Source organism: Chelmon rostratus, chromosome 19 (assembly GCF_017976325.1).
Source record: "Chelmon rostratus isolate fCheRos1 chromosome 19, fCheRos1.pri, whole genome shotgun sequence".
Taxonomy (NCBI): Eukaryota; Metazoa; Chordata; class Actinopteri; order Chaetodontiformes; family Chaetodontidae; genus Chelmon; species Chelmon rostratus.
In genome coordinates this window covers 15,878,014-15,895,717 of record NC_055676.1, presented here as the reverse complement: position 1 = coordinate 15,895,717, position 17,704 = coordinate 15,878,014, and the positions used below count along the sequence as shown (strand labels likewise).

Sequence of the window (17,704 nt, the reverse complement as noted above, 5' to 3'; positions counted from 1 at the left end):
CCTCTTTCAAATAAAGGGGTATCAAGGTCTACGAACAATGTCCACGAGAACAGTTGGTTTTAAGTCATGCGACTGCAGTGACACAAAATACTTCATAAAAAAAGTTTATCTTTAAAGCCATTGACAGCACTATGAAGGATGTCTGTTTGTATCCCAACACTTTGTGACTACTGCAAAGCAAAACACATTCAGTTCTAATCCCCAGTAAAAGCAGATTTCATATAGTGACTAATTGAGTGAGCTGTCACACTATTGGTGAGATTAAAGGACATTTTCCTAAGGTAATTCATTATAAACAGCATTTGTTGTCCAAACTGTTTTGTTTCCCCAACCTCTTAGCCAACGGTTCCTGTAGAAATGTGGTTGTGCTTGACAGACAAAACTAAAATTTCAGGTTTTTATCCTAAAATACTCTTGTTAACACCTCTTTGAGGTTTGATTTGCACTTCATCTAAACTACAAGAACAACTGTCTTTTTTTAAATCTTTTAAAACACCAAATCAAGATATTATGTCCAAATGCACCTATGTCTTCTCAAAAATATAGCATTTCAGTCATCACAACAAAATAATAACAGTTCTATAAATTTTTTTTAATCTTAAACAAATCTTGCGTCTTCCAGTGCCTCCAGTAAGGTAACTGTAGGCCAATTTCACAAAAACACTGTCAGCCATGAAGCCTTTAAGCATCATCTCTTCATGTTTCTTCTTCAAGTTTCAGGACGGTAGGAGAGACTGTTCAGAGCTTCCTATTTCCCATCAGGCATTGCAAGCATCACTGTTTCCTTCCAACTGGCTGTAGGAGACACAGTTCACTCCCAGCTGACACAATGGGCAGATTGTTGTCACGGTGATGGCCAATAAGATGGCTAATGCTGTCAAATACATGATCTTTTGTCCGTACCTTTGAAAAGAGAAAGAGATATTGTAAATGTTTGATGTTTAGCAAAGATAAAGTTGAGTCTTTATCTCTTACACATTGAAAAATGCATGCTTACTCATTAAAAACTTCACAAATCTCATTTTTATCAACAGTATCTACCTGAAATGCTGTAAGTCCTTTAGCCCCATCTTACCGTGCCCTCAGGGTCCACCAGCAGTAGGTGTTTGGCAAGTCCATTGTGCATGCCCGTCAGTACGTAGGACCCTGGGTTGGTAGTGCTTTTACGAACCAGGAAGTCCCCGTCGTCTTTCAGCAGTTTTTCAGCATCACGGCGGCTCATTTTGCCATGGTACCACGTCTGGCCCTCCAGCTCCTCCTGTGCCCGGAAGGCCAGCGAGCGCACAAGAAGAGGGCTTGAGTTGTCCACAGATGCTGCCTTGTGAAGACCAGAAGCCTGGGACTGGGCTTGCCCCTGGGACGGCGGATGGGACTGCGACTGAATGGCATCCTCGAAGGGCTCTGGTATGGGTGAGGGCAGTGCCACAATTATGAATTAAGAGAGGGGGGGTAGCACGATTTTTATCTCCACCTCCTGCAGCTGTCAAGCCTGGTAAACTACTGTATGCTAACCATAAAATCAGCTGCTATAATTATTAGTATGAAACGTTAAACATGACTCTGGGAAGCAGAAGGTCATTATAGCTCTGAGCTTTGAGCCTGAGAACAATGTCTTAAAGGTCCAGTGTGCAGGATTTAGGGGGATCTATTGGCAATAATAATATTCGATTCGTATGTTTTCACTTGTATACACTCACCTGAAAATAATGCTAATAATAATAGTGTTTCATTACCTTCAAATGAGCTCTTTACATCCACAGAGGGAGGATGAGGCGAGTGGTATTCAGTTGGTTGCAATCTGCAATCTCACCACTAGATGACACTAAGTCCTACACACTGGCCATTGTGTTACTTCACAGTGGTAAAAAGATTGTAATTCCTCTTCTTCAGTATATGGAGCAATGTTTAAATGAATGGGAATTGTGTATTTCACGCACAAGGTTGAAGCAATGCACATTCCTGCCAATGGTTTCACACTGTTCCAGTGATTGACAGGTGGTGGTGATGCACACAGAAATCCAGCAATGTTTGGGAAAAAGGCAGAGAAGAAGAATGCTGCTAGCAAGTAAACATGAAGGTAAACTATGCAGGTTTTAAAATGTTTAAAAATGGCTTTACAAATACTTAATGAGGAAGCAGCTGCACATTTTTTAGACCCCAAGGATACACACAATGCATTTTGGCATCTCGTGACGACTCAAGTCAGACTCAAGTCACAAATTTCAGGTGTTGCTTGTGTTTAAACCAAAAGGGATAAAGCAAGCAAAAACCCTGTAGTGGTGCACAACCACCATTATATAAAGATACGTGAAGAAAGAAAGGACACCCTAAACTTCTGTAGCCTGTATAGCAGCTACAGAGGTTTATTTAGCGAAAACAGAGCACTAGATGATGATGTGCTAAATATATAACTTATGCTTTAGTGAAAATGCATTGCGTTTCTCTCTCTTTTCCCCAGATTGGGGGAATCTGTAGCAGATCAGATTTTCAAAATACCCTGCTATTGTCTTGTTTATTTCTTTTGTTAAACATGCAACATTTTCACTTACTGAAAACATAATAAAAAAAAATGTTGTAGGCATATAGTAGACCTAGATTAAAAAGTTATTTCCATAAAAAAATATCCCCTTAAATTTAAACAATTTAAGAACATATTTATGGATTAACTTTTCGTGAGCAGTACACTTTATCAGTGGGATACCAAGGTGAAAATGACATTTCTTTATTATATGTATTTTACTGCCATTTTTTCCTCCATCTATACACTAAATCTGTATGTATATCTGTAAGTAAATACATCTGTATACTTACACACGTATGTCATATAATTTGTAACTTGATGCAATGATATGCTGATGACACAGTATTGTGCATGTTAAGTCGGCAGGTTCCATTCAGTGTCTAGATTTGTTCTCTATCTCTATACAGCAACTTTGTGCACTCACAGAGGCAGAGTCACCAATGAACCTGACCTGGCATTTATTTGGATTGTAATAAGAAACTGGTGTACACAGGACATGTACAAAGGGAGAACATGCAAACTCTACCCAGACCGAACCAGGGCCATATTTCAAACCCAGGTACTTCTTTATATGAGGCGACACAACCACTAAGCCATTCTGCATAGCCTCTTATGCCACTTTTACACCAAAAATAGCCCAGATATGCAGTTTTTTTTTTTTTAAAAAGCATGGGTAAACCTGCTAAAAATAGGTGATTGACTCCATTCCCATTACCAGTAGACAAGTTTGCCTTTCTGTTTTTTTTTTCCCGCTTGTCACGTTCGACACGTTCATCAGGTGTGCTGACAATACATGAATACGGTATTCCTAAAATACCTGCAGATATATTTTCTCTTGATACTCTCAAACAAGAGCTAATGGTGCAAATCCTCACTGTTATGACTGACTAGTATAGGCCAATGACATTTTTAGCACTATATAATAAACTGTTATATGGTACTGCTTTCATATCAGAACAGTCACATTTGAATAGTATAGTTCACTGCTCACATGTAATTTGTGCCATGGATTCTTCATACATTATTACGCACGTCTTTACATAACTGATCTTTCATGTGTAATAATAGCAAGGTTACGGTTGAAGTTGACAGGAGGAAAGAATAAAGCTGTGTGCACTGATATTAACACTGTCCCCCTATTGTCTTCATACTGGCATGGTGTTATTATAATGCTGCACTGAAGTCACTGAGAAACAAAAGCTAGGAAGCCCTCTAATTAAGAGCTCTGACTACAACCTTGTTTCCAAAAAAGTTGGGACGCTGTGTAAAATGGAAATGCTATCATTTTCAAACAAACTGTGTTCCTGAGCCCATGCAGGAACATCCTTGCAATCATGTGTTCACAAAGTGGTGAACCTCGCTCCATCCTCGCTTATGAACGACTGAGCCTTTCCAGGATGCTCCTTTCATACCCACTCATGATACTATCACCTGTTACCAATCAACCTGTTTACCTGTGGAATGTTCCAAACAGGTGTTTTTGGAGCGTTCCACAACTTTCCCAGTCTTTAGTTGCTCCTGTCCCAACTTGGTTGAAATGTGTTGCTGCATCAAATTCAGAATTTACAAAATCAATGAGGTCAATGAAGTAAAACACGAAATATATTGTCTCTGTACTGTTTTCAATTGAGTATATGTCAAAAAGGATTGGCAAATGATCACATTATGTTCTATTTATATTTTACGCAGTGTCCCAACTTTTCTGAAATCATCTTACAATGTTATTATGAACGCAAGGCGATGATCCTTTTCTGATACTCTGTAATGCTTCAACAGGTGAGACTTGATTACTTAGAGAAACTGAAATTTCAACTACGCACCAACCAGCACTTACTCATGTCAAACAGGTCCTTCGGTGGGCTCTCTTTGGCTGCAGCTGCCATGCCCTTTGTCACATTTTCTGCCTCTGTCTGGAGTGCCGCGAGCACCTGGGCGTCAATCTGTTGAGTGTTCACGTACGCAGGCATCTCTCCTGTTTTTGGTGCTTGACCTTTACTCTCGGGCAGACTGCTTATATCGAATGATCCTACAGCAGAGATGCAAAGAAACAATCATAGCCACAGTGTTGAGTTGATGTAATTCTGCAAAATTAAACACGTCTTTTGTATCTAGGTGGTGGGAAGTGTGGTTTTTCTTACCCTGTTGTATGAATATGGACTTTCTTTCATCTCCCCAGTTTTCTCCACAGTGCCGCCCCTGGTAGTATGTCTGATCTACCGAACCTGGGCCTATCTGATGACAAACAAACACATTTATCAGTTAAGAAACATTACTCAATTAAAAATGGAAATCGTGAGTTGATATTTAAAAAGACTCAACGGTAATGATGTTATTGAGATCACGTCCACGTGAGACAAAAAGTTATTCTGCTTAACTTCCTGAGATTAATCGACATAAATTGAGTGGTACCTGGCATCCATCTGGTGCTGCATTCTGATTGATCAGCCGGGTGTCGATGAAGCCTCCAGGGGGTGGCATCTTGCCAGGGATGTTATTATAGTAAGGATGTTCTGCTGACTCCTCCTCTTCCTCTGTCCATGTTAACTCCTCCATGTTTAATACCCTGAGGGAAATGTTTTGATAATGAAACTCAATACTGTCTGTGGTCAGTTTGTTTTTTCCCCAGGATGGCGAAGTCATGACAATCAGAGGCAGAGAAGGACGGGTCAGGCCTTTGCCATTCTGGGAAAAAAAATATTGCATCTGTGTGTGTGTGCTTGCGTTAGTGGACTGTACTTTTGTGAGTGTTACGTGTGTCAGGAACACCTCACCTGTCGTGTGTGGAGGACAGTTTGCTTGAGGGACACTGCAGGTACTGCTGGAAGCGAAGGTCAAAGGCCTGGCCGATGGTGCTGATGACATCCTGGGCCAGCCCATCAGAGCACTCCAGGATGTGACAAGCTGAGGATGGTGAGAGCAACAAATTTTAACGAGCCTGGTGCATGTGAGATGTGAGATATCTGTAGTCATAAAGCAATGAACACCTACCTCTTCTGTTAACAGGGTCCTTTGCTACATAGGCAACATAATCTGTTGTGTCCTAGAAACATGAAGACAAACAACATAAAGACATTTCAACTGTCGTAAGACTCCCCAACTATAAAAAACAATAATACCTCCGCAAATGTAATTTTCTGGTCAAGTCACTTTTATTACATATTAGGTTTTAATAACAGCTACTGGAAGGCTGACATGTACTTTCCAAATATGGAATAACTAATTTATAATGTTATACAATTTGGTTATCGTTACTAACATAGCAGCCATATTCAAAGAAGGATATAAAAGGTAAAAGGTCTCTGGTGAACAACATACGGTATGTCAGTAAGGCTAATCAAATCTAGACTATATATGAATTGTCTACACATTATGATGACGCATTCTCTGCACTCTAAATAAAGGTACTGCATGGAAGTGCGTTCAAAAAAATCTCAATCAATGGAGACGAGGTGGAAAAAAGGACTTTTGAAAATTAATAGTGTCAAAAAAAAAGTAAATCAGCTAAGGTTTACATTATCACAAGACACAGGCCATTGAGTTACTTACAGGGTCTCCACCTGATGCAAAGGAGATGGACTGCATGTGATGGTTGGCTATGATCTGTCAAAAGCAAAATTATTCAGTTAGCAAGTTAGCAAATTCCACTTTATACACACCAATAGATACAAATGCACATGCATTTATTGGACACACATAATACTTTAAAATGTATATCAGAATTTAGTTAATTTATTACACTGTGAGGCAGCCATATCGGAAGTATTTAGCTCTTTTCAGGTGTGGCCTTTCAAGAATTGGTTCAACATTGAGAAACGCACTTATTGACTTTCTTGCCAAGAGATAGATGAGAAGGTTGAAACCAGATAATGAAACATTTAATTAACACTGTATTTTGTTCTTCAAATATATACAGAAATGTAAAGATGAAACGCTGTTGTTTGACGGACTGACTGAATTTCTTAACATGCAACTTCAATTTCTCCAAAGACTTCAAGCAGTGGGGTTAATAGCACCGTTTCTGTAACATATAATTAACTTTCTGTTTAGATGTTTTTTTAAAAGAATAGTACTTGGTCAGCTAACCATCACTGCCTGGTTAAACACACATCTGACGGGCAGCTACAGTAGGAACTTGCATATATAAATTATATTTTGCTTTATAAATCCAGCCTGCTGCCTAGTTAGCAAGTGCCAAGAAAGGCAATAACCAGCAAATTGTTTACTTTTTCAAAACTCAGAGATCAGGACCAGAGAGAGGGGGTTAGATCACTCAGGTTCATTCTCCAGATTTGATGCTTTGTCAACAGCTTCTCCGGAGGAGAGAAGTTATTCTGTCTCATGTGAGTGTAAGACTTGAATTATTTTTTACTTTGGCACCATCTGTCTGCTGTATGAAGAAGGACACTGTGGTAGACCGTAATGAACAGTGTCACCACTGACCACTCTCGCCACAAAGAAAACTATTTCATTATCCATTTAACTGGCTAAATATAGTGATGTGCTTCTGGAGAGTCAAGTTGTGGCCTCAGCATCTGGAGAGATCACACGCTTTTGCTTGTCTTCCTCTTTTAACTTTTATTGTATAAACCTCCTTAAACAAACATCCATAACTCTCCAAAAACCATACTATACTGGCTAAAATAAGATTTCCTCTATTGTGGCAAATTGAATTAGAAAACACGTGTCCTCTGATCACTGTTTTCATCTTTTTTGGTTGGAGGTGGAGAGTCATTCTTGACCTTGGGGACACATACTGTAAAGTGCAGTCAGTATTCTAAAACATAAGGTCCACTTACTTAGCTATTCACTGTGCTTTTGAGCAGATCCCATGGTTGCTAGTATCTTTTTAGTATTACTTGCGTTGACCAATTACTAACACATACAGTATAGGTGGTTGCTGGGAGGCTTCTGCAGACCCTCTAATACAATGGTGCTACTATTTTATTACACATACTGTCATAGTTGCATCATGTATTTTTAGCACATCCATGTGGCAGAATCCTATATCTTGTTTGTAAAGGCTGCTTACTGACCTGTTTGCCGTCAGGGGTCATCAGGTTGAGGCTACTGGTGGAGATATTTAGGTTGATAGACATGCCAGCAAACTGTAGGTTGCTCTTCCCCAGGATGCTGGACAGAGCTTTGGACGGTGGCTGAGAGGACACAGACAGACACAAACTAAACAAACGTCAGCAATAAAGTCTCTTTTGGTCCATTAAAGGAATCGCTCTTTTTTTGTGGAAAAAAATGCTTGTTTGCTTTCTTGCAGGGAGTTAGATGAGGAGACTGCTACATCATGTCTACACAGTAGATATGAAGCAGCAGCTGGTTAGCAAACTGACCTGCTTAGCTTAGCTTAGCCCAGCATAAAGGCTGGAAACAGGAGCTGGGTGGCCCTGTCCAAAGCTAACAAAATCCATTTACCAGCTCCTCTAAAGCTGATGGACATATTATACTGTATCTCCTGGCTAATTATTGCATGGGTGCAGTGACTTCCTGGAGTCTCTGCTGGGGCCCGACCAAGAAATAGTCTGCCACATTTTTTTTTCTTGTTTTTACACTTTCGCATAATTATTGAACTTTAGAGGCACTGGTAATTTTGTCACATTTGGACAGAGCCAGGAGCTCTGTTTCAAGTGTTTGTGCTAAGCTAAGCTAAGCAGCTGCTGACAGTAGCCTTATATTTACTCTGCTAATAAGTCATTAAGCAAACTTCCCAAAACTGTTCTTTTAAAGAGTACAATCCATTGAAGCGTTATTTCAACAAATACAAATAAAAACAGAGGAAATATCATTGTTCAATATTTGGATCAGTGGCAGTTTTGGCCATGCAAATTTCATCTAAAAATAGGGCGCTGTGAAGTGCTGGATACTTAAGATGCTGTTGATGAAGAGTGGAGGCAAAGAGGCCAGATAGAATTAGCCAAACCCATTCAAAATCCTCGGTACAATGCTGATGTCACTGTAGCGCATTTGTCACACAGCCAAAATAACATTATCTTATATCTTACATCTATTCTGAGAGAGAAACTAGTCAGCGCTGATTCTGTGTTATATACTCTTCCCTGACATTTGAACAAGCTCTAGAGAGCAGAGTAATGCTTCATTTCACACCCCACATTCAGACACAGTCTTCTCACACTCCGTGGACACACACCATGCACATGTACGCACACACACAGAAGACAGACATGAGCACACACATGCACGCACACACACACGCTAGCTCAGCTTCCTGATCACAGATATTGTGCACTACATGAGTCACTAAGCACTGCGCGCGGTGTGCAATGCATCGTGGGCTGGAGCTACACCCACGCACATACAGTCCCATACCTCTTCATCGCTCTCCTCAGCCTCTCTCTTCTCTAAGTACAATCTCTCTCTCTCATCATTTCTTCTTCGCGCTATCTGTCTCCGTTTTCCCTCTTTTTACATTAAGGACGGATGAGAGAAAAAGAACTTACAGGGGCGATGCTATATATAGAGCGTGGAAGGGTAAATGAATATCTAATGCTGTTTCCTCTTTTTCTCTCTACTGTACCATTCACTAACATTCATTTTCTCAGCTCTCTCAGCGTGGGCATCACTTTGCCCGTGATAACTCCATCTCCCTCCCTCTCTGTCCATCCATGTACCTTTCTCTTCCGCAGAGCTCCTTTGGTCCCTGGAACAGCCTCACACACCAGGCTGATGGCTTCCCTAGAGGGTGGGCGAGAGGAGGATGAAGCCAAGATGGTGACCATAGACAGCCGCGGAATCACAGTAATTTTGGCATTAAGTTAGACTGTATTAGCTACTATTCATGATTCAACACTTTGCCAAGATCACAAAAACAATGTATTATCTTGGAAGGAACAAGAGTGTACAGCCATGTAGTGTACAGCGGCTCTGTGAGGCTGTGCATGGGCAGCAAAACTGTCAGCTAAATGCTAATGTCATCATGCTAACATGCTTTGACATGGCAGACATGTTTCATAGTAGTCCATACAGTAGTCATAACATTTCACTTAAATTCTCATGATGGTCACGGGATGCCAAAGTCAGTAAGATTCATCCTCCACGGAATCAACACAGTGTTTGAGTATTTGTTGAGATATTTCAAAGTGGATCAAAGTGGTGGATCATTCAATCCACATTTCCATCCCTGGAGCATTTTGAAGATTTTGGGTTCCCTTTCTCTCATATATAGAATATTTCGGTTCAGTCAAGCAGATTTATTTTAGGGCACATGAGCTGGTATATGTTTTTTTCTTTTTTTTCATGGTTTCTAATCATTATTTAATAATCTATTAATTCTGTCTTTTGTTTCCTTTAATTATTTATTATTATTACAGCTAGTATTTTTCTTTTCTTCAGTTACACCTTTGCATAGATTGATCTGAGAGTGGACGCGACTATTTGGGAATCCTTGGGAAATAAAATGTTGGCCAGAAGTACAGTAAGTGCATTTATATATTTGTGCTGCTGCTTTTTTCCTTTTAACTTACTGTATTCCACATTGTCCTTTATCTAATGTCATTATTGTTTTAATTAGAAATGTATCAGCTTATTATATGACTTATCCATCTACAACTGAGAGAAGAGACAAGTTAAAAGTTAAAGAATAAATGAAAAGAAATAAATACACATAACCAAAAGAAAAAAGGCTGGATTTACAGTACGCCTGAACTCTACAGGTTGTTACACATAAAATGAAATCACCTTGGCCACAAGAGACCTGAGTCAAGATTCAATATGCTGTGCAGAGTGTTTTATATGGTGCCACAGGGAATATTGCAAATGCACTGCACCTCTTGAAACAATGCAGCTGTATCTGTTATACAGCACTACACATCACAGAGCGAAATCTAAAACTGTCTTTAAGATGTGAAGTGAACTGCTTTATCTGCAGCGGCCGTCGCCGTGCTATCATTTTTGTTTAAAAGACAACAATATGTGGTTAAACAGTGGCTAAAGATAGAGCTGCTTTCATGCAGAAAAGTCACATTCTCCTCTGAGACAACATGAATATTGGTTTCATGACAGAAACACAAACGTTAATTTCTCTATCCTTTCTACCTGGATAAATCACATACAGCAGTAGGTTCGTTTAGAAAAGGGGAAATCTAAAAATAGCAACAGCATGAGACATAGCTTTATGTCTCTGTTTGTCTATCACTCTCTTTATTAGAGGGAAACAGAAACACACACACACACACACACACACACACACACACACACACACACACAGTGATAGAGAGAGAGAGGGGGCCTACTGCTGTGTGGCCTTGCAAGCTAACGCCAGTCTGGACTGACTTCAGGAAGTCAAGCATAAAAGTGGACATGACACAAACCGATTCACTGTTGGCCTTTGTCTCACTGCACACTGGTCAATGATTTCAAAGATGGTGTGCACATGGAGTCACAGAGGAGTCCATGCAAACAAATAGTGACCACACGCAACCTGAATGTACTCGAAATACATATGATATCAAGATCCTATCGCATTTTTAAATAGGATTTCTTAGAAGATGTGGATTACAGACAGAACCTTATTAGTACAGAGAACTTATGTATATTTGCTAAGGTAAGACAGAGAGCTTCTTCTAAATGTATTAATTACTCAAGGGAGTTTGGATATAAGGCCTTGGGACACAGACACGAGGCTATATCTTTAATTTAGGCACTGGTCATGTCAAAGATCTTCACTGACCAATTTGAACTGATACTACAGTTCATAAAGTTTGACAAACAATGCAACAAATTCATTACCCGCTTTCTGACGTTGCTCTACATGTTCTCTTCTTTTCATTGCTTTTCTCATTGCTCGTCTGCTCCAAAATTTGCTCCTACTTTTTTTCCTGTACAAGCTCTTAGTCACTATTATCACTGTGTACCTGCTGAAGTACAAAAGTTACAAACCATCACAAACTCAGGTAGAAGCGCAGGTAAAATTAGCATCAGATCTGTAAAATGTTCAGCAAATATCCAACTTTAACGTAACTCTTTATCAGTACATGTTCAAAGTTTGGCATTAATCAAGTTAGCTAAGACTGCGTGGTAGCTAGTATCTGCAGGTTTTGGTGAATTGGACTCAATCAGCTTGAATCTGTGCAATTTTATAACTAAAAATGTTGCATTGTATATTTGGAGCTTTAGTATTTAGTGTTTGTTTTCAACCTGGTATAAACAACAGTTTTTTGGATTTAACTGGCATGCACACGTGAAAAACTGTTTAAGACTCTGTAGTTTATTCATCACCAGAGAGTCGAGGCCCTTACAACATAACTCTTGACGGAAAAGTAACTGACTAGATCTCCCATAACCTTTTAGAGGTTTATTTTCTTTGAGTTTAACATGGTGGCAGTTTTATGTGCTGTACACAGTGAGTGGTTTTGAAATGTTTGAGAGCTGCTATTGCTACATTTTCTTCATCAGAATCCAAACATGGGCCATTAATTAAGAGGCTCGCACATATTTATAAAGCTTTTCACTTTAAATTGTCTACAGAGAAACCAAAAGGGTATTCTAACCCAAACATGATTTATTAATTCAAAATATGGGTTGTGGCCAAACGTACCTGTCAACTTCAGAGATGATTTTACAGAGTTAACAAATATTGAGTCTTAAGGAAATCTACTGAATCCCGAAAAAGTCAGAAAACTTGGTGTGGACATACCTTGTAATCTGTGATCTTGTGGTGAAATCCAAGGATCTCATCGATCGAAGAACTTCTATACAGCCCAGATACTGCAAAGCAAAACAGGTAAAATCATGTTTGAAATACGAACATATTCAATAAAATTACAAAAATTACATTCAGACTTTCATGACTAGCACATTATGACATTATGATGTACTGAAAAGCACAACTCATTTGTTTGTGTTACCAATCCAAACTCACTATATCCACATAACTGCAATGTATGACAAATCACCACAACATGAACTTAATATTTAGAAACCAGGGGCAGAAAGGGCAGCCATGAAAAGCTCATTGTTTCACATCTGACTTGTTGTTTGCACATACATGATTTCTTTTTCTGCAGTTAGCTCAGTGTTTCATATTTCTAACCTTACAATTTTAGATCTTGTGTATCAGAAATTAGTTAGATTATATATATGATTTTACATATTTAGGATATAAAGATTAAGTGTAGAAAAGACACAACGTCCTCCATGTTGGAAACAATACCATTTGAATTTGTTGTCTGTCTTTTTTAATTGATATTCTCAGTAATCTCACAAAGGCTGCAAATGGTAAATATGGATCCTTTAAAATGTGGCCATAGATATTAGTCTAAGACTATTTTACAAGCTTAGGTTTCACAGCAATAACTGTATTAAAAAACATATATACTGCAATATAACTTATTGTATTTTAAAATCAAATAAGCTGCTAAGCGTTTTGCAAAGACACTGGTTGAGCTCCATGGCTGAGAGGTGGAGCCTGAAACCTGGTCGGGCACTGTGGGTTAAGATCAATTTAACAGGTTTGTGTCAGGACTTCAGTTGCCATAGCAACCACTAGTGGCGCTATGGAGTGCAGTCCCTGATCTGTTTGTATCTTGCACATATGCACACGGACACACATGCGTGCCCAAGAGCGTGTGGCGACGCAATACAAATTAAATTGCAGTTTCATGGCTAATCTACTGACCAAGATGCTTGTGGCAAGAAAAGGTAGTGAAGAAGACTAGGCTAGCTAGCCAAGATGGGTGTAAACAATGCCAGTGGAAGGAAATGCAGTCATTCTTTGTGTAATATTTGACTGTTAGGCCTCAAGGACACATAGAAACAACACTCAGAGATAAATTTGCTTGTTAACAATAAAACTCCACAGGGTAACTTTAAGTTGCTAATCTTGGAATACCCAATACCCAAAACACTGAGTGTAACAGACATGACTAAATATTTAATTTGTTATTTCAGTTATTATCCTTTCATCCCACCTTCATCTGCTTGTGCATGTGCAAAGAAGAGTTGCGAGCAGACCTAAACCTGTATTACATCAGCACAGGTGTTTTCATAAGCTTGCTGGTTTCATGGTTTTCTCCTGCCTAGTTAGAAATAGAAACATGCAGCAGGAGCCTGACATACAGTTGATGCAAAGTTGTAATAAAACATGAAGTCAATGCTTGTTCAAAGTGATTTGGAAGCTGCACCAGTGTGTCACTATGCCACATGAGGTGACTGTAGTCCTATCCCATAAAACTGTCTTCAGTACCAGCCACCTACTCACATTACAACACCTCTTCTGATTAATATTGCACCGACTGGGAACATTTCGTGCTGACGAGTTCCCATCATTATCAGAATCACATTCATAATCTGGCTGTAAACAAAATAGACATCCAGACACACTAACGTTACAAACACTGACTCTATTTCCACTTCTTTTCAAAGAGAAGTAAGTTATTAGAATCATAACTTTCATATGAGGGTGCTTCTCTCCAGCGAGCGTTTTGCAAGTACCAGCAAACAAATACCATTTTGTCAACATGACGTCTGCAAATTTTTAATGTTACCTATTTTTAGAAGCGTGAGTTTGAAGTGCACAATTCAGCAGGGCCAAAAATATATCTTCTAAAATTGGTGGAGACCTATTCTGAGCACAACATGAAGACATTTCTCTCTCATGCTGTACAACAAACAACACACAGTAAAACTGAACTTCAAATTAATTATGAGAATCAATGGGAGGCCAGCTCTGAAGAGCTCATAAATGATCCCACTGAACAACACAACGTACAAGTGATCATGGGTAGCATGCACTAACAAAACATACACATACACAGTGGTGGCTTTAAAAACCATCTAAATCCGCAAGTCATAGATCATACCATTGTTGTTACTTACTGGAGTTTAAATGTTGTGCTCATTTACACATTTCATTTACTTACAGATATAAAAAGTAACCAAAAACCAAACTAGCTGTTGTTCCACAATGTGAACAGTTGATGCTTTAGGAAGTATTGTATTTTATACAGTCCAGTTCTGCATAGTCTGGACAGCATATATCAGGTCAAAGGAGATTAATATATGTATGTATGTGAATAACTAGAAAAACCTGCATCAGATGACGAACAGACATGGATTACAGCATGAGCAGTAAATAATTATAATATACTAACAATGTAAAAAGGATGGTGATCACTGTGATTAAATAATTAACAATGCATCACATGACTATGAAAGGGGTCACTTGTAGTGATGACCCCACAGAGAATTAAAAATCTGCAATTCCCCTCAGCTCTACAGAGCTTCATTGTTGTAATTTTTGGCTAATTTCAGCTATTTGTTGTGGGACAAAACCTAGACTGAATGTTTATATATATATATATATATATATATATATACACACACACACACACACACACACACACACACACACACACACACACGGCTACCATGGGCTAAAACTGTGAGTGTAAACAGTGTCACTGTCAATCAATGTCCCTTTAGAGTAATGGTGCATGATGTGCGAGGAGTGACCGCATGACGCTAATTAAAAGTGCTGTGAGCATAGCACCACGTTGAACTCAATACACACAGGACTCAAACCACAGGATATGCAGAGGGTGGGGGAGCACAGACTGGACCCATTTCCCCTCTCACAGTGTGGATGCTTTCAGCAGCATTGACTGGACAAATAAGCGCTCCCGTCCTTAATGCAGTTAATGGAATGTCACGCTGGTCACAGATACTGTTGGCTTTGTTCATGTGAGTTGTAGTAGCTGTCATATGATGGCAACTTGATTTGGAATATAACACATTTCACTCAGCAATGCTGTTCTGTCTGCTCATTCAGGCCCCAAAAAACTAAATGTAATGTTGAGGATTTACGTTCAGGCAAATGCACACTTCACTGCTACACTACGGTTTCAGTGAAAATGGTTTGTTCCATTTTTTCATTCACTTTGTACCTTGAAGAGCCAGGGCTCAGCATCATCACTCCTCACGCCAGTGACTCATTGCTGGCATGATGACATTCACAGCTCTCGTAGTTGTGCGCCAACTTGTGCTCCTTTAAATGATGTATGATGGCTGAACGGCATTAACGTGAGATACGGATGTGATGAGACAAACATGCGCTGCATGTCTGTTTTCCTGTTCCACCATTTCACTATCTGCGAGCTACAACAGCCATACAGCTCATAGGGATGCACAATGTACAGAAATAACACATCACCATGGTTACAAAAGCATAACGCTGCAGCTCCACATACACAAGATGGACAGAAATGCTGTATAAATTGAAATGTTTACAGCATGCTCAAAATGACACTGACTATTGCTGTTTTTGTTTTCCTATCACAGGTTTTTGCTTTACTTTTTCCAAATGTTTACCTTTTCTGAATGATTCGACGTCTATTTTCTTGTTGCTGCTCCTTCACTCGGCCTTCTGCTGTAGCCAACCTACATACACCCACTCAAGGGCATGTTGTGATGTGCCATTGAAACTACATTATCTCTCTTTTATCCCCCCTTGCAGAGAGCTAAGCTTGAGTCATCGAAAGAAAAGAGACAATGGGTAAAGAGGGAGAGGACATAAACAGAAATGAGACAGAAAGACCACCAACCTTCACAATGTATGTCACTCCTGGACCAGAGATCTTCTCGCTTGAGTGTAGCCATCCTCTGGAGGGTTTGCTCACCAGTCCACCACCTCCACCTGGATTCCAGTCCACTCTGCCGGGCTGGAGCTCGTCCAGCCTGCTCTTCTTGCTCATGCTGACGGCCAGCTCCAGCTGTGAGCAGGGGGTTGAATGGGAGGCCGAGCTGCAAAGAGAGCCGCCCACACCAGAGGCTGCAGATGCCGTCGCTGTCGCCACACCAGGGCTCGGGCCACTGGAGCTGCCTGAGCCCGATCCCCCACCCACCTGCAGCTTAGACACAGCCAGGTCCTTGACAGCCGAGGGCAGACCCTTGATGCCCAGCAAGCTGCCTGAGTTGCTGAATTTCAGGCTGGACACCTTGTTGATGAGGGTACAGAGGGTGGTGCCTCCATCTTCCAGGTGGTCAGAGCCGTGGCTGGTGGGGGTGCTGGAAGCAGTGGTAGTGGAGGAGGACTGGACCTCAGTCTGGGGTGTGTAAGATGTCTCGGCTGCAGACTGGGGGGTGGCCGAGACCTTGGGGTTCATGGACAGGCCGTGGAGAAGCTCATCGACGGAGGTTACTGACTCATTCCTGAAGCGGTTGTATTTGGTACGGTGAAGCATACCCTTCTCTCTCTTGCTCTCTCCCCTCTCTCCACCAACCGACACGCACAGTCTGCCTCTTTCACAAGTGTGCTGGCAGACGTGGCTGAGCCGTGCTGATTACCCTCTCCTGTAACATAGCAGCAGCGGTACAGGCAGCAAACGCCTTTTAGCAATCACAGGCCACCTGACTGTAATTTTCTCTATTGAGGTTACAGTGGTGGTAGTGTTGAGCTGCTGCTGCTGCTGCTGCTGTCGCCAAAGTCCAATCTGCTCTCAATGAAATCCAGAGCTGCAATCCAATCCGTCAGAGAGAAATGTACAGACACAATCCCTGGAAACACAGCATTGAAGCAGAGGAAGAAGAGGATGGAGAGAAAAAGGTCTCTAAAAGGCTGCCAGTGTTGTGGTGCAGCTTGTTTGGTTTCCAGCGGCGATGCTGTTGCTGCTGCTGATTTCTAGCTTCAAAAATCCAGAAAGTAAGAGAACAGAGAAAGGTCTATGTTGTCGATGATCACGGATACTGCGAGGGAAAAGCAAATACTCTCTTCTGACTGCTGCCTGCCTGCCTGCCTGCCTGCCGGCTCAGAGCTAAAGCATGACTCACTGATCTGAGAAAACCTTCTCAACAAAAGGCTTGCTGAACACTGCAAATCACTTCCTGTCGGAGGGAGAAAAAAAACCTCCCACTTACAGCACACTAGAACCAATCAATTTTTAAATTCCCCTGTCTGATATTTATTCCCTGTAATTCTGTCCTTATTTGTTTTTTCTGAGAAAAGGAAATGAAGAACGAGAGGAAGCTTAATTCTTTAACTTAACATAACTACTGATAATAATTCGCTTAAATTGATGTTATATACGATTAATATCTTACAAAATGGATTAACTGGTACAAGCTGCAATGACATGCACAAAAAACTAATCACAGAAATAATAATAAAAGAAATAAGTAATAAAAACTAGCATCCATTTAATTGACAGACACAATCAGAGCATC

General features: G+C 40.4%; 1 protein-coding gene across 1 annotated transcript; it reads right to left on the bottom strand.

Moving 5' to 3' along the window:
* Positions 1-774: 774 nt before the first annotated feature.
* shc3 (SHC (Src homology 2 domain containing) transforming protein 3) lies at positions 775-16,725 on the bottom strand. Its single transcript, XM_041960697.1, has 13 exons — positions 16,087-16,725; positions 12,183-12,253; positions 9,160-9,223; positions 7,555-7,674; positions 6,068-6,121; positions 5,510-5,561; positions 5,293-5,422; positions 4,931-5,084; positions 4,660-4,753; positions 4,417-4,547; positions 4,356-4,383; positions 1,076-1,401; positions 775-903 (listed from the first exon to the last, which is right to left on the bottom strand). Exons 1-13 carry the CDS (start codon positions 16,723-16,725, stop codon positions 775-777), a joined length of 1,992 nt encoding a protein of 663 aa, XP_041816631.1.
* Positions 16,726-17,704: the final 979 nt, after the last annotated feature.

What these genes read in the sequence shown, in the direction of transcription:
- shc3 (XM_041960697.1), bottom strand. Translation starts at nt 16,725, where the DNA reads ATGCTTCACCGTACCAAATACAACCGCTTCAGGAATGAGTCAGTAACC. An exon ending in GAGCTCTGCGGAAGAGAAAG is followed by an intron (nt 7,675 to 9,159) that starts GTACATGGATGG and finishes GTGTCCTCTCAG; the next exon opens with CCACCGTCCAAAGCTCTGTC. An exon ending in TTGCATCAGGTGGAGACCCT is followed by an intron (nt 5,562 to 6,067) that starts GTAAGTAACTCA and finishes TCATGTTTCTAG; the next exon opens with GACACAACAGATTATGTTGC.